General features: G+C 45.6%; 1 protein-coding gene across 1 annotated transcript in view; it reads left to right on the forward strand.

The window, feature by feature from the left end:
• The window catches only part of Myo16 (myosin XVI), a 356137-nt gene that overhangs the window by 308427 nt on the left and 29558 nt on the right, over window positions 1-18152 (forward strand). The window contains exon 32 of the mRNA XM_028766338.1: window positions 12735-12893. Coding sequence (XP_028622171.1) covers window positions 12735-12893 — 159 coding nt within the window. The remainder of the gene's footprint in view (window positions 1-12734; window positions 12894-18152) is intronic.

Consider the following 18152-nt stretch of genomic DNA (forward strand, 5'->3'; position numbering starts at 1 on the left):
GAATCTCTGTCTCTGAGCACTGGAATTACAAGTCCACACGGCCACACCTCGCTGTTCACGTGGGTGCCGGAGATACAGATTTGAACTTGGATTCTTGCACAGCAACGCTTTACCTACTCGTTGGCTTACCTGCTCACGCCTGGGTGCAAGAGAAAAGTGGGTTTTCCTTGTAAACAAGGATGCCTGAGACACCCCGTGTCGCACGGGGATGGCATATGTGTTTCACAGAAGCCACTCAGCCTTCAGGCTAGTGAACTTTCCACTCAGAGTGGTCTGTTCCCTTTCCTTTTGAAGTGCTTCTCCAGACCCACTGAATCAATTCACCAGTTCACACGCTGAAGTCCTTTCGATCCTGCCTCAGCGGTCGGGAGTGGCAGATCCTGGAGAGGCAAGAGAGAAAGTGACAGGGAGAGAGGACCCCTGCCCTCTGACTGGAGGCCAGAGAGGGACTCACCCTGGGAGGATTTAAAACGACTGTGATACTGCTTTTCAAAGTCTGCATCAGGACACATGGAACGGACAACTTCGTTTTTCTTGAGGTTTCCATGGTCTCACCGTACAGCCTCTAACTCTCAGAGATCCACTTGCCTCTGCCCCCAGTGCTGAGATTAATGGTGTGTACCCATGCCAGCCTAGCTTTCTTTTTCTTTCTAAATCCAGTTACTTATAAACATAAAACAGGTTATACAGTTTTCTGAATTCTGGAGTACTTACATATAATACCTCATGACACATCTTGGGCATAAAACCCGGTGTAAACCTGAAATCCATGTATGTTGTGTGCACCTTGTACACATAACAAGAGGATGTTTATTTCATTTATTCATTCATTTATTCACTTACATCCCAATACCAACCCCTCTCCTCCCAGTCTCCCCTCTCACAGCTACCTCTCCCCACTACCCCTTCTCTTTTCCTCTGAGAAGGGTGAGCCCCTCGCAAGTATCACCCTCCACACACCCTGACACATCAAGTCACTGCAGGACTAGTCATACCCTCTCCCGCTGAGGCCAGACAGGCCTCCCAGTTAGAAGAACACCATTCACAGGCACGCTGAGTTTGTGACAACCCCCACTCCAGTTGTTGGGAGACTTGCATGAAGACCAAGATGCTCATCTGCTACATACGTGCGGAGAGCCTCGGTCCAGCCTGCGCTCACACTTTGGCTCATGATTCAGTCTCTGAGAGACCCCAAAGGTCCAGATTAGTTGACTCTGTTGGTCTTCATGTGGAGTCCCTGCCCTCTTTGGGTCCTTTAATCCTTCCCCTAACTCTTCCACAAGACTCCCAGAACTCCACTGAATGTTCAGCTGTAGGTCTTTGCATCTGTTTCTGTTGGCTGCTGGGTGGAGCCTCTCAGAGGACAGTTACGAAGAGGGTGGTTTTATATGGTACTTTATAATATTATGCATGGATTCACGCTATGTAATTTTTCACTTTGGGTAGATCAACACTCAGAAAACCTGGAGTTTATAGCATTTCTGGTTTGGGAGGTTCAGAAGTATATTAGTCCTCTTGAGATTTCTTCCACAGTTGACTCCCTCTAGTGCCTCAGGGCAAGGGAAACCCCAGCAGCAACTGGCCATTTGGTGATCCCTTCTGGTAGCTCTGGATGAAATGTGAACCCACAGATGATTCAGTTGTCACTCTCCTATTTGATACGCATCTCTGGGTGGTGGGCATCCTCTCTGTGGCAATCACTGCTGTGGTTGAGCGTAGATCCATAAATTCATACTTTGGAGACTCAAGGAATCATCAGGGCTTGTCTGTCAACCACGGGTGCAACAGAGCCACCCGTCAAGGGCTGTCAGCAAAAAAAAAATAGTCTCAGGAATCAAGGAAGATTATAATCTGACCTGCAAATCCCCAGAGAGATTTTCCATTTATTGTCTGAAACCCTCAGAGTAGCAGTTGTGCAGTGTGAGCAGGTGGCAGCCACTGTACCCCAGGCTCACACTAGTCCCTCCATGTCTAGTGTCCTATGCTTTAGGCATCTGAGCCCATGCTTATGATCTCTCTGTTTGTGTCCATACGGCAGGAGCCCAGTGTTTCGGGCCTGTTATGTTGGACCTGGCCGGTGCCTTTTGTCATACTTTGGTGGGCACATTAGCAGTGAGTTCTTAGCGAGGCATTTGAGAAGACCTCAACACCGCCATTCCAGTTGGTTTTCTCTTTCACTTCTTTCACATTGCCGGTTCTTCCTGGGTGGTGTCACTCCGACAAATGACTTGCATCACCCGCTTTCCATCTAGATCAGGTGCAGCTGTCTTCCAGTGGAAGGTTGAAGACTCTATCCTCGCCCCTGCTTTCCCTGTCAAGTGAGCAACACTGTCTGAAGGAATACCAGCCACAATACTGCCTCTGTGTACTGTCTGGGGCTACTGAACCCACAATCCACCTGCTACTGAGGAATGAGAACTTAGTAACTCTATCAGAGAGACCCTACAGCCTAGAAGATCACAGTTAGTGATGGCTCCTGACAGCTGGTTCTGGGATCAAGGATTTCCCCCCTTCGTGGCAGATTTTGAATAAACCGGATCAACAAAAAGATATAGTTAGTGAAATTTAAAAGGAAATTGGCAGGACTTAATTTTCTTTGCATTTTCTGGGTCTGGGAGCCTTGTTTACACCGACAGACACTGCCCAGCTCTGCCATTGCTGCGTTCTTCCCTGGCTGGGCACGTATGTGGTTGGAGATACCAGTCTGCTTCCTCCGTTGGTGTTTTCTTCTGGGATGTGTCTCTCCATGCTTGGCAGAGAGTGGGTGGCAGGAGTTGGGAACAAGCAAACATTCCTCCTCCACCCAACCCAACCCTCTGGGAAGGTATCCTTGTCCTTTCTGCTCGAGAGGTGGGCAAGCTTGAAGAGTCCCCTTCCTGAGAGCAGGGAGCATCATGGGAATGGAGCTACAAAGCCCAACTCTGAAGTGTGTGTGTGTGTGTGTATACAAATGCAGTTTTGTTGTTGTTTATTGATTTTTTTTCTCTTTTATACAATATATTTTGATTACTTTTTCCTCCTCCAACTCCTGCCAGGTCCTCCCTACCTGTCAAACTCTAAGGCACACCTCTTCCCAAAAAAGTCATACACACAAAACAAAAACATAAACCAATATATACAAAATAAAGAGCCATAAGACCACACACCCATACACACCACACACACCCATACATACCACACACCCATACACACCACACACACATACACACACACCACACACACACACCACACCACACACACACACACCACACACACACACACACACACACACACACACTACATACATACCACACACACACACCACGCACACCACACACACCACACACCACTATAAAACACCATTGAGTTCATTTTGTATTGGCTAGTTACTCTCCCTGGACTTCTTAGAGCTGGGACAGTGGGGAATCATTCAGCTTTGTCCGCACTGATAATCCCCAGAGGCTACAGGGTTATGCTTTGGGGTCTTTGAAATAATACATCCTTACAGAGGTACATGCAGCTGCCACACAGACAGAGGCTGGGTTCCTGGATCCCCCATCATCCTTTCTGCTGAAATGTCCTTCCACACACTTCAGCCATGGCTGTATGTGCTTGTGATGGGTTAGTTATGCTGCACAGAGCAGACTCCAGGCCTACCTGCTGCCTTCTCATCCTTAAACATGCCTCTCCTTCAGGGATGTCCTGCCCCTCTCTCCTGTGGGAGATCTCCTAGTCAGAGCTTCCAGGGGGCTGCGGTATTTACAGAACTCTTTCCACCAGCTCTGTCTTTCTGAAAGACCATGAGGCAAATGCTTCAGCTGTGGCAAAAGAAAGCTTGCTACGGTCCATAGTCTGCAGCTGGAGACCAGAAGGACTGGCTGGTAGGGGCCTGGGCTGAAGAAAACAGAGCTGTGTGCCCCCTAGAGGGCAGGAACCTGAAGGTGGAGAAGTCTGTGGGCTCAGGAGCGGGGGTGGGGGGGGCAGTAAGATCTGTATTCTAGAAGAGTCTTTGTCCCCTTGAGGTTAATTCTGTGCTGATTCATGAAAGAGAGAAGAAAACAAAATAAAATCTAGGGTTCTGAAGGAGTAGGCTTGCAGTGGGCTTTATGAAAAACAAAGGCCAACCTATTTTAATTAATTAACTAATTAATTAATTAATAGACTCATTGCTCTACAGCTAACACCGCTGAACCTTTCTTTGTTTGTTGGGATTTCAGTTCATGTGTGTGTTGCCATATGGGAATTGAACCAGGTCGTTGCATATGCTCATGTCAGGCAAGTGATTACTTCCCATGAGTCCTTGTGTGTGAGTGATGTTCTGCACAGCGATGGAAGAATTAGCCATCTCAGAGGTCAAAAGGAGATTGCTCAGTGCAACACAGGCTAAACTTAGCCTGATATAAACCGACTGCCAATTTCAGGTCAAAGAAGGTCTGTGCAGGTCTTAGCATATAACGCGCGCGCGCGCGTGTGTGTGTGTGTGTGTGTGTGTGTCTGTGTGTGTGTGTGTTGCCAGTACTCAGCTGTGATTCCTGCATCCTAAAAGCAAGAGCCTGGGAGGGGGTGGGGCACCAGGCCCTCCCTCTGTATTTTAAGTTTTCCTTAATGCCCAAGGGCAAAGGGCAAGTGCTGTATCTTTCCAGAGTGGCCTAGTGGCTTTTCCCAAGAGGGATTTTCCCGTTGTGTTGCCCAGGGGTCTTAGCCAGCAGGAGTGATGAGTCTGAACCGTGTCTTCATAGATTTTCTACCTCAAATAGCACTCAGCATTAAGTCCAGTAGACTGCTCCAGTCTGGTTCCCTCCAGTGTTGACTGAACTGAGACTCTTGGCTAGTCCAGCCCCATTCCTTGCCAATTTGAGTCCTTCCCTGACCCCAGACTGCTCCTTCGTCTCTGTAAGTTCACCTTATTTGTCCCTCGCTACCTTTATCTTCCACACGGACTCTTAAGAATCACCTACCCTTCCTGGGAGAAATTCTCCTTGCCTAGGGCTTTATAATACATACTTCTGTTCTGAGGGCAGCTGCTTACTTCAGTTCTTGGGTGTATGCGAGTCCCTCCGAGGTCCCAGCACAGATCCAGTGTTCCAGCATTGCCTCCTCTTGACTCCTCCTTACTGAGGGTGCTCATTGGCCTGCCCCTCCCCTTACTGCCCAGCCCTTCTGCAGGGTACCAGTCTAAACCTTACAGATTTTCTATTTATAGCCTCACCTCCAAGCTCATGAGCTTTTGCCAGGTGGATATCTATCAAGTTCCTCTCTTCAGCTCATCTACAAGGCATCTGGAGGAAGCCAGGCTAGAGATGAACCAAACACAGCACCGTCCACCCACCCCCAAAGCTGCAGCAGATCTGGTTTCTTTCTCTTGATGCAATCAGTTCTGTCTCTCGGACCCCTCCCCTTCTTTCTGTATCTCATGCAGAGGTGCCAGGATGCTGTCCCCTATACTTTCCCTCCTTCCAGGTTCTCCCGTGGATCTTCCACTGAGCGTTTTGGTGAGCTCTTGTGCAAGCCTCAGACTCCTCACTAATAGAAGCCCTGAGGCTATCCTGAAGGCCATTGATCTGGAGGAGTCACCTGCTCCTTCTGGAAGCCCAAGAAATGAGTCCCTTATAAAGTGTTTAGGAGCTGTCACTGTAGCTCAGAGATGCAAGCTGGATATCCCAGTCACCAAAATTCCAGAGTCACATGAAGGTCAGGTGAAGAATGCCAGTTCCCATCAAACTGACTCCAGTGCCCTGAAGTAAGAGATGATAAAGTAACATAAGGCAATATTTTAAAAAATACTCAATACTTACAGGCCATTGACTACTGGTGGAACAATGACAGAAGCGACAGAACCAGGCCAGGCATGGACTGCAAGCATCCATCAGTATCTCCTTCTTGCAGGATGCTGGGCTTCAGTAGAAAGCAGGCAGCTGTGGTGTTCTGAGTAAGAGGAAACATCCAGTGTGCAGTGGAATATTGTCCTTACCTTGTAATTTGAAATAAGCAGATGTTGAGCACAAAGGCCTGCAGCTGCCACCGACACTCAGTCCTTTCCTACCTGCCAGCTTCCAGCTCCCACCACTCAGGCTTGCTAGGAATTCTTATGGAAAACACAGCTAGTTTACCACTTTGGGAGGTGCGGCTGTGCTGGGTGAGCTAAGCTTCTACAGCCTGTCGTCATCCTCCTTTCCTCTCTTTCCTTCTTTCCTCTTCCTTCTTTTCTTTATTTTTTTTTCTTGACATTACAACATCTTGCTAAGTAACCCTAGCAAACATAATATTCACTCTGCAGCCAGGGCTGCCCTCAAACATTCATTGAGACTCCTGCCTCAGCCTCCTGAATGCTGGGATTATAGCATGCACAACCCTGCCTATACTTCTCTTTCATTCTGCCATGATTTATTGAGTTCCTTATACATGCTAGGCATGTAGGTACTGTAAACATATAGGAAGATATATTTGAATTAAAGATACCTCCATGCCAGAGGAGGCAGGCAGAACACAAGCGAGCTAGAGAGAAGGTATGTACCAGGCCCAGAGAAGGACCAGGGAGGAGCTTCCTGGCTTGAGGAGGTCACTTGAAAGGCCTTTTTGATGGGCACAGAGTCATGAGGCCAGAGCTTTACTCTTCCCTGAAGCCTGTGATCTCTGGTGGTAAAAATGCAGGGAGGTTAAAGATTGCAAGGACAAAATCTGGGGCTAACAGAGTCTTGGAGGATCCTCTCCATGCCGGGAGACATTTGCATCTTAATTCAAATGAACACAGTTGGGAAAACCTCTGAAATGACCTCATTTCAGAGCAGGACTTTGGGGCTGGAGACACTCCATTCTAGGCCAGGTAACTCATGGTCTGCGGCCAACCTTTCTGGGTACCTGAAGAATTTTTGTGGTGTCTCTGACCTCCACCTACCAGATGCCAGCCGCAGCTCCCCACCCCAAGCTGTGATCGCCAACCAAGAAGAATTCAGACACTTCTGCGCGTCCTCCTAGACAGGAGAAATCACTCCCCCAGAATGCTATTTTTATTATTTAAGAGCAAGTAGAAGACAACAGAATTGTATGTTAATGTTGATGAATTTGCTAAACTCCCCGCACTAGGTTAAAAGTCAATGTATACAGAGCCAAGCATTAAGGCCAAGCCCTTAATTTTGAGTCACATCCTGGTATGAGTCATTCCTCCTGAACCTGTACCCTCTCAAATGCCGCAGGTATTCAAACCATGAAGTGTTACCAGCACCCGACAGAAAGACAGGATGAATCACACACACACACACACACACACACACACACACACACGCCTCACACACAGCTCGGGCCCCAGACATGTCTCAGGGAAACTTTAACTGTGACACAGCACTTTCCTTGCTCTTCTCTCTCCTGCTTAGTCATCAAGACTCTCCAACCTTTCCTTTTGGTACTTTTCTCACCCTTCCAGCACAGAGGCATGAACAGGCTTGAGGACTTATAGCCCCAGGTAAGTTCTCAGCTTCTCTCCAAAGTGTGCATATTTGCATACACTTGGAGAACTCTACAGATCTAATAAATGCCACAGAACCGGCGACTTGTTTCTGCTGTGATTCTGCCAGTGCTTAAGCACAAGACAAGGGCAATGCCTTTAGCAAGGAATGCAAAGTCTGGTCCTATACCAACCCCCTGCTTATGCAGTGAAGAGAAATATGCAGAGTGCTCGAATCTATCTGTCAACAAATTAGGGCCCAGATGCGTTCTCTTCATTGGGCGTAAGTGAGTAAGGGAGCTTTTGAGCAGACACTGGCATGTTACTCATAAGCCACACGTCCATGGTTAGTATTGATGAAACACAATCACCCCGATGAGGACAGCAAATCTGTGGTCAGGAATTTCCTCTATTACAGTGTCATATTGCGGGCCGGGTTCCTGGCTCATCACCACGGAACATCAGGAAGGTCAAGGACAGAAGCTGCCTCAGCCTTTCTACCTGCAAGTGAGCTTATGAGGGAAGGCCATAAACAGGGGAAGAGGGCGCAGGACTGGGTGTACAGTGGAACCCTCTGAGCTGGGCCTGCATGGGTGCTCACTGGTGGGACATGCCTGTAAGACGGTGAATGTGCTGCCTGAACTTGACAAGAGCAACCATGATGCTCAGACTCTTGGATCATTGCAGAAGTGCCTGTACAGCTACCCTGCTGACCCTTCATCCTGATGCCTCACACTAAGGAGCACCAGGACCCCCTTTCTGTCCACGGCTACCCTAAAATAGACCTGTGTTTTTTTATGATAAAACAAAACCAGCAGGCAATGGAAGGGTTGCAATCTAACCCACGTGACAAGCGTTTGAACGCGTGGTCACTCCAGCTGAACCTGCAGGGTGGAAGCAGGGAGACAGTTTAAAATCTAAACAAAAATGAAGGATTTGACCATAGTGCCAATGTGTCTATACGACAAATAGGCTACCAGGAATGCTAGCATCAATAGCTGAGTGTGAAGGCTCCACATGTCTTGGAAGACTTTCTCTTTGACCATCAGCTGGAGCCAGATTCTTCTGTTGTCCTGTGCTCACTTAACCTTTCTTGCACCTGGGGGCTCTCCCATTCCCTGATCGTAAGGCCTCCATTCCTTCCCAGGCTGCTTCTGGGACCTGAGTGGCAGGCCTCTCTCCCCATCAATGTCCACACTTATCACTTTTATGTTCATGGCTCATCTGGACAAGTGCTACGTGGTTCCTGGGAAAGGCTAGTCTGTTTTTGCTGCAAGATCTTTAAACTAAGTGTGGTAGAGTTTAATCTTTGTACCTGAAGCTTCCCTCTGCTTACTTCTCTTAGCTGAGATCTTAGCTGTGACTCAGTGGCTGTGCTGCCCCTCAGGTTTTTCAGGGCTGCACTCCCTCAAGTGCTTGGTCGGTCTATGGATATGTTTGCTTGTTGGTTGGTCACCCAGCCCCTTTTCAGGAGGTGAGCTTCCACCTACAAGATTATGTGGTCTCATTTCCAATCTCTAGCACCTAGAGTGTGTGGTACATAGCAGGCATGCAGACTGGATAGATGTTCGTGTCTTAAGACAGCTCTGAAACGGAACCTGCTTTAGCGGCACGCAGGAGCTGAATGACTTGGCCAAACTGAGCAGCCGTTTCTTCAGCTTTACAACTGGCCACTGTAAAGAGCACAGACAGGAAAATCAGCCTGGCTTCCTAGTTGTGTCAATGTCCCTGTAGACGCTGACTCCGCAAAGACCGTTTTGGTGTCTGTGTTTGTGTCTGCAACACCACAGAATTGACCCCCATGTGGCTCATCGGGGCATTTGAGAAAAAGTCCCTCTGCTTGGTGTTTGAAACTGTGATAATTTTTAATTGTCTGTCTTGTCTGATAAAGATGAGGACATGCATGTCCTTGTTGGGTTCCAAGTGATACTTCAATAGGATCCACATCCTGTGATTTTCAAGTCCGATGAAACACGTCTCCTCAGACATGTTGTACTTCTTCATAGTTAAACATTCTTCCTTGTAGCTTTTTGCAATGCACAGTACATTATCACGATCTCTAGCTGCCCTGCTAAGTGACCGCACATCAGAACTTCTCTCACCTAACTGTAACTATTATCCCGCTGGCCAACCTCTCCTCTTCTCTCTCTAAAGTCCTATGATCTTCAGCCTTAGGAAACCATCACTCTCCTCTCAATGCCTGTAAGATCGATGTCTTTAGATTCTGTAAATGACTGAGATCTGCCCGTGGCTTAGCACACTAACAGTCAATTCTACCCACATGGCCACAAGTGGCCAAAGTTTAATTTTGTATTGCCCGATAGCATCCCTCATGTATATGTACTTCCTTTTCTTTAACCATCCAGCTGTTGGTAGATACTTAGGTTGATTCTATAGAGTTGCTTTCATTAACAATCCCCAGGGAACATGGACATTCAGGTGCCTCTTTGACAGGCTGATTTATCGATTTGGGTGCTTACCCATGGGCAGGTTGTTGGGTCACATGAGTCCTGACTCTATGAGTAATAGATATCCCAATGTACCTTCCCGTAACCAAGGGCTCCATGTGTGCACATGAGCCCCCATCTTTTGTCTTCCCTATGCCATGCATTCAGTGAAGTTGGCACCCGTTTGATTTGTGTCTCCGTGGTGACTGGTGTCGCACAGCACATTTTCATATATGTTCTTGTTCATGTATGTTCTTGCACGTTTTCATATATGTTCTTGTTCATGTATGTTCTTCTTATTCTGTGTCTTCTCTTGACAGGTATACAGGTCCACTGTCTGTTTTGAGTCCAGTTATTTTTGCAGTCAATTTGTATTTTGGAGTCCCTTGTATATTCTGTGTTTTAACTCTTTCTCAGATGTATGGCTTGCAAATGATTTTCTCCCAGTCTACCACTGGTCGCTTCACTGTCTCCGTTGCTACATGCAGGTTTATCAGTTTGCTATCATCCCACTTGACTGTTTGGCTGTGTTTCTTGTGCTCTGGGGTCTTGTCATACCTTCTCCTGTCAGTGGTAAGGTCCTAAAGCATCCCTCTTACTCTTTCCTCTAGTGATTTCATGGTTTCAGATCTCATACATGGGGGAGAATTTGGTAAAGCATTATGAGTTGGTTTTTAACACGTAAGAAGTAGGAGTCTGTGGCCCCCAACTTGTCCAGCATCATCATTAAAGCACTGATCTCATTCTAGTGGGAACTATGCAGACATTCAGCTGGCTGCAGGTGTGAGCTTTATTTCTGGACTCTTGTTCTATCCCTTTGGTCTCTGAATCTGTTTCTGTGTTGGTCCACACTGCTTTGTTCCTGGAGCTTTGCAATGTGTTTTGAAGTTAGTTTACAATAGACAATGCTTTCGGCTCTGTTCTTGAAGTCATTTTGCCTTTATTCTGTCCAGCCAGTAATTTCTACCTCTAAATCTTCACGCATCTTTCTTTCTGAGTAGAAGAGACTACGTGGGAAGCCCTGGGTGACCTGTCCCACGTTTTGGCTAGAGAGTAGTGAGCCACACACAGATGCGTGTGAGCATGCTACAGGCCCAGGGTGCTCATGTGGCCTGCAGTGAAACATGGGTCTTGACAGAACACTGTGGGAAAGTATCCACCTGCAGTGACATGTAAGCGTTGGGCCCGGGAACAAGAAGTGAGCATGCTAAGCAGGGCGATGGGAAGATATAAGTTAAGAAGAAACTAAGTACGTTGGCCCACCCTTCCTTCTTTCCCTACTTACTTTCTTCCTTCCTTCCTCCTTTGTTCCTTCCTTTCTTCCCTCCCTCCCTCTGTCCATCCCTTCTTCCTTCTTTCCTCCTTCCCTTCTTCATTCCTGTCTTCTTTTCATCCTTCTTTCCTTCCTTGCTTCCTTCCTTCATTTCTTCCTTTCCTTCCTCTCTTTCATCCTTCTTTCTTCTTCTTTCCTTCTTTTTTCTTCTTTCCTTCTTTCTTCTTCCTTCCCTCTTTTCCTCCTTCTTACTCCTTTTTCTTCCTTCCTTCTTACTCCTATTTCTCTTTCCCTCCCTCGCCACCTCCTTTCTTCTCCCAAAGTCATCCATTCTAAAATTTTTAGGAAAGAACAGATTTCATGTTTTGGAAAGTAAAAATGACTACACAGTATGTGTATTCAAGGTCTGTTACGTGTTTCTGCATCCCCAGGACTCAAAACTCACTTCCCATAAAGCAAGTCTAGCACCTCTGTTTCTTGGGGTCTGAGTTAGTGGGGTCAAGGTGACAGTACCCAGCTCTGCTATAAGCAAAGTATAATATTGCAAATTATATTTACCATTCCCCTTTAAATAATGTGTTAGCATCAAACCTTAGAAAGGCTCTACTTCAAGGACAGTTAGGATGCACTAAGCACTGAGAAGAGAGAAAAACACTCACAGCACACTCAGTTAGATTTAAGCATTTCCTGATGGTTACAGGAGCACTGGGGATCCTAGGAAAGCAAGAGTTCATCCTGGATGCACCTGGATGCATCAGAGGGAAACTGAGTCAGGTATCAGATGATGTGGAGAAGCACAATATGGGGCCACACTGGCACTGTGAAGGGATGAGGGACAATCCCTGACTTCCGAGCCTTCCAGGTCTTCCCAAGCATCATATAGCAGTCACAGGGAGTCCGTGTAGAGACACACTGTCCCGTGTTCTTGCACTTGTCAACCCGTGCTTTACTGACACCACACAGCTTTCCAAGCTCCCTTGACACTTACAACTGGACGGCGGCGGCTTCTGTTTCCACGCATCTCAGGCCCTTGGCGAGGCATGCATCTCAGGCCCTTGGCGAGGCATGCATCTCAGGCCCTTGGCGAGGCATGCATCTCAGGCCCTTGGCGAGGCATGCGTTATGCGTCTCTAAGTATTTTCTTTTTAGAAAGATGTAGAAAATGTATTTTAGTGACTTTGAAGTTTAGTTTCCAAGATTTTAAACAGACAATACAAGTTTTGCAGTCTTGTTCAACATGCATTTTTTTTTTCAGAACTATCAGCTTGTTGCACTGTATACAAATAGTTTGGGCACAAAAAAAAAAGTCATTACCTGTTCAGCATGGGAAATGTTATAACCAACTCTTGGATACAAACCAGAAACGTGGACCAGATTGTTTGGAAATAGCGAATTGCAAGTTACTTTCCCTCTCTTATATTTAAGGCTACTGTGACAACTTCAACTGACTGCTATCTAGGCTACAGATTTCAATTTTGGAGCATGTGTTTTTAACCATGATTAATGTTTGATTAATTAGTCTCTTCCAGGGTTTTACTCAGATTTGAAGTACATTTTATCAGATGAGAATAAACCTTTCTAAAATTTATTTTAGGTCTTGAAACTAACATGAACCTGAGTAGCCAGGATGAACCAAGTTCATCAGAGATGGCGTCAGAGACACAGGACAGAAACGCCAATAACCATGGGACTCAACTCTCCAGCTCCCTGTCCAGTGTCATTACAGCTGAAAACGGAAATCCTGTCACCAACGGTGAGCCCCTCTAAATAAAAGAGCCAGCGGGCCAAAGTTTCAAGCCACATGTACTTTAGAGGAAGGGTATATTTAACAGTTAAAAATGAAGTAGGCTTGGGCTGGAGAGATGGCTCAGTGGTTAAGAGCACTGACTGCTCTTCCAGTGGTCCTGAGTTCAATTCCCAGCAACCACATGGTAGCTCACAACCATTTGTAATGGGATCTGATGTCCTCTTCTGGGGTGTCTGAAGACAGTGACAGCATACTCATATACATAAAATAAATAAATAACTCTTAAAAATGTAAAAATAAAATGAAGTAGGCTTAGTATTTGGAGACGGAAGATAAACTGTAAAGCTCCAGCTTGGGTATCAGTCAGCATCTTACCGCTCAGGCAGAAAAGAGAGTAACTCACTCATGTTTGATGATCTTTTGGAGGTTTGATGGGCTGCCGCTCTGCAGGAACCAGTAGAAGGTGCTTCTTGTGCTGGGGAGAACATGAATGTTCAACCAACATTGACGAATTAAATGTTTTCGCACAGCCAATAATGTGAAGGGAAGTAATACTGAGGGGCTTCAGAGGACAGACTGGCTTTCGGTGACTATCACTTAGAAACTAGTTGGACTGCTATGTCCAAGTCCATGCAAACAGATGTTTTCCCTGATATGGATTTAGTAGTGCCTGATGGGAAAACCCAGCTCTTCTTTCCTGAGGGTGCCCAGAAGAGCCTCACAAGGTATCTCTGTTTACTTTGATAAAGGTGGCCAGAGACCTAACAGATAGTCAGATGGTGAGATGGGGCTCAGAGGCCACGGTTCTCTTTATTGTTTTGTTTGCTCTGACAAAAGCCTGATTAATTAGAGAGGGGTTTAAGGTGGCTCACAGTTGGAGAGGATATAGCCCACCATGCCATGGAAGCCATTGTTAATGGGAGGTGAGGTAGCTGGTTCCATTGTTACAGCAGCCAGGATGAGAGGGAGAGATACCTGCTGGTGCTCAGCTGGCGTAATTATTTTTTCCTTCTTATTTAGTTCAAGAACCCAGAACAAGGTGCCACCCACATTCAGGGTATGCCATCCTTCCTCGGTTAAACCTTTCTAGAAACACCATCCTAGGTGATGTTACATCCATTCGAGTTGACAGCCAGGAGCAATTATGACAGCCATGCTAGTCTAGCAAGGCAGCCTGGGTCTTAGGTTCTCCCAGGGACATTAGGGACACTAGAAAAGCCTACTTCTCAGATAGCAGACTAAGTCCAGGATTCACTAAGGCCACCGAGGGGGTGGAGCTGTGATGTACCCATCACAGAGTCAGTTGTACCAGAACCAGGACCATGGGTTAGCTAACACTCCTCTGAGCCCCCAAGCTGGACTGAGGTTATAACATCCTTAGGGCCCTGGAGAAAACACAAATCGGTTCCCAAGGACAATAAAAGACTAGGCCTCTTAATATTACCACAAACCGTTTTTTTGGATACAAGACACAGCACACAATAAAGACTTATAAGACCTATGAGCACAAAACTCAGATGGAAAATCAGACACAGAACTGGCAGTCGCCATTGCTCATAAGAGCTTAAAAGGTCAGAGTGGAGAGACATGTGCCTTAGAGGAAGTGGATAAAAGCCGAAATTCCTACAGAATGGGAAGTTGACTGCCCAACAGAAAACAGTATACACATCACAGCCAAGCCCATACAGGGTGATGTTGCATTTGATCAGACAGTTGTTTAGGTAGACAATGGACAGGTAGTCTTTACAAAAAAACCACACAGGATTCAAGGAAATGATCTGTATCCATCTCAGTGGGAAAGGGTGTGAGGTTCTAGAGAAAGAGGAGGTGATTAAATATAGAAACGTCTGCTAGTTTCCCGGCCCTTGTGAAAGCAGCCAGGCATGGATCTGACTTGGTGGCTTGTTATAGAGCCCAGCAAACTCTTTCCATATAACCCAGACATTAGCAGTGTCAATGCAAGCGCTGAGAACAGATGCTCTGCACACTCAATTCATAATCCATAAAGCTTAAAATAAATCTAGCACACTCAAACAAGTGAACAGATGTCTCATAATCTATTGTTACGTGAGAAGTCACTGCTCCCCTCCCCCAATTTCGAGAGTTAATACAACAAACAGGGATTATTTTAGATTTACTAAGAGTCTTCCAAAAAGTCTCAATAAGGAATCCCAGAAGAGAGAAGACTGAGTCCCCTCACCAGAAACAGAACCTGTCTCTGGGGGCACCTGAGCCTCCAGGGAGCTCCCCATGGTCTTGACTTTACAGTGGTTACAGTCCTACAGATCAAACAACGAATACATTAGAGGAAGAGGGTAACTCTTTAGCCAAATATTTAATTAATCTATGTTTTGTTGAAAACATTCTCAAAACGTAAAAGCTACAACTTTGGAAATGGTCATAGGTAGATTCAATAAAGTCGACTCAGATCTCTCAAGGCACTTTGGCTGGTGGGAGCTGATAAATTTTCACAAGCACCATGACTGCCTGGTCCACAGTATTTTCCCAGAACTACTAAAACATGCGGTTCCAGGCCATATGCGTTGGAGTCTCAATAAGCATGTGCCCATTGAAGAAACAGTACTACCTGCAATAAGTGCTAGGCAGACAGCCAGAAAAATCCAGTCCTCAGTGTTACAGAGCTGAGCAGTTTCTACACATACAGCCTGTGACTTGTTCATCACCACGGTACCTCTGGAGGAGAACAAGATTTTATTCTATTTTATTTTATTTCATTTTATCTTGGGGGGGGATACCACCTGTATGAAAGTACCCATGGAGGCCAGAAGATAACATCAGACCCTCTGGAACACCATACCCTTCAGTATAGTGCCATACTGCCCAGGTTCAAACTCCAAACCCAGTGCAATAATATCCAAACATAGGACAAAGGTACTAAACCTTTCACCTTCTAGTTTTCTCCTACTAAAAGGCATGATGCAAGACTATCCCAGGGAACCTTTCAGATGGGGCTACCCCAAAGTTAGTGTTCAGTCAACACTACCTATTCACAAGTCATGAGCCTCTCAGTGTGGAATGTGGGAACTGAACTCAGGTCCTCTGGAAGAGCAGCAAGTGTTCTTAACCACTGAGCCATCTCTCCAGCCCCTGGGGATCAATTTTGGTATGGATTTATCATGCCCATGCCTTGAGTACAGTCAATGTCCATTCTAAAGAAAGCACAAGAAACAAGTAAATATTTAAAATAATTTAAAGTTCTGGACGAGGCAGAAATAGCACTATTTTCTAGGAAATGATTTCTTCGGAGTGCCAGGATCTGTGTGCTACCTCTGTTTCCCAGAAATAATTATGTTTGCTCATTTGCTGAAATACAGTTATATGTGGCTAATTATAGCGATCACTTACTTTAATTGCCATCCTTTTGCTGATGTGAACACAGACTTGGAAACTTTTTTTTTTTTCGTACTTAATTATTCCCCGGACTTGTGGTTGTTTATCATTATATTCGGTAGCCGCCTTTGGTGTTAGGACGCTTCAGCTATATCAAACAGAAATATTGTCAATATAAAGATGTTTATTTTGCAGCAAAGCAGGGATATAAAAAGTTCGAACTAGGACGTTTTATGATCAGTATGATTTTCTTTCTTGCCGCTCAGTGGATATGGATTTTATTGCTGAGCATCACAAAAAAAATAGCAATTAAAGATGGAGTCATTACATTCAAGTTTTCATCTCTCTCTCTTCTGTTGTTATTCGTTCTATTCGCTCTCTGCGTATAGTCTGTGTATATCTGCACCAGGAGATGAGGGGAAGGACTGCTGATCTCAGCATCATTCCCTTTGTCTGGAGGGGGGGGGGCATCAGGATCAAGTCACACAAACCTGGAGTTAACAGAGTATGACTTCTATCACTCATGCTTCAAGAGAAGGCATCTTGGAGTAGGTTTCCATCAGATATGTGTCAATACACATTCTCCAACCTTATGTCTGAAACCGTCCAGATTCCTTGGCACTCACGCCATTGTCTGATTCTAGTCCCAAGAGCCAGAGTGAAGCAAGCAAGCCTCCACTTCACAAACGGAAGAGCACTGCAGTTGTGTGCACTGAGAGGCAGAGAGGCTTTGGCTAGGGAGGAGAGCACCTGCTTTATCTGCCGAGCCCTGCTGCACTCTTTCTGATCAGAGACATTTCTGATCAGAAGTCATACTGAGTCATCTCTAATTTGGACTTTGTTTAATTAGATGTTCTCACTGGTGTTGGGAACTGACGGCTGAAAACTGGTTGGCTGGGAGTATGCTTTGCCATCCTTCCTGGGGCGTAAGGCATCATCCTGCCAGTATGCAAAACCCAGATCTGACATAATGGCACCACAAACATGGGCATGGCCTTTCACTTCTCAACTTGAAAAAGGAATGACGCAAACAGCTGTCAGAACTTCTATGGGGAGCCTAATAGGACAGTGCTAGCCCAGGCAGCATTCAGTCTACAGTGCCCATTCACTCAGTCAGCAGTACCCATTAACTCAGTTAACAGTGCCCACTCACCCAGTTAACAGTACCAATTCACTCAGTCAACAGTACCCATTCGCAAAATCTTGGAGCTTTTCTAAGTTTGTATGGAGAAGCTATGGAGGTTATAGGTGAAATAGACAAGGAGCATGATGGTGAATTGAATTTCCTGGACCGTGCTGGCTGCAACCCTATAAATAGCCTGAAGCAACCTACATACACCCAAGTGCATACCCTGCCTGGTCCAAAGTGAATAGAAACAGATTGAATAAGGCCAAAGCGTGCACTCCATTAATCAAGGGTAGACGTAAGGTTTTCAGTCAAATTCTCTTTACACAAATCCAAAGATCTTGTAATGGTTTCTCCATCTTTTCTGTATTGAGAGGGAAATGAAGTTGCTGTATCACACATGGATTTTCTTGGAATGTTTAATGAGCATGTCTATTGCCTACTGGTCATGTATGTTCTTTCTTCTTAGTTTTCTATGTATGTTCTATGTCCATTCTCCCCCTGCCCCGAATCTTGATTGTAAGTCCTTTTTCTACATATGTGTATGTTTAAATATACTGAGACTTTTATTTAATGTACTTCAGTATTTTATGTTGTTCTTACATTTTTGCTTTAGTTTGTGTTGTTTTAATTATATATTCATTTTGGTGTTCATAATAAGACCTTTTAATCTATTTTTCCCGACATGGTTGGTGACTCTGGTAGCATTTTAGATAATTTGCCTTAAAAAGGGTATCATTTCTATGATGATCCCTAAACCTTGAGAGGAAGGGATGTGATATCGATGT

The sequence above is a fragment of the Grammomys surdaster genome, unplaced genomic scaffold (assembly GCF_004785775.1).
Source record: "Grammomys surdaster isolate TR1022 unplaced genomic scaffold, NIH_TR_1.0 167, whole genome shotgun sequence".
Taxonomy (NCBI): domain Eukaryota; kingdom Metazoa; phylum Chordata; class Mammalia; order Rodentia; family Muridae; genus Grammomys; species Grammomys surdaster.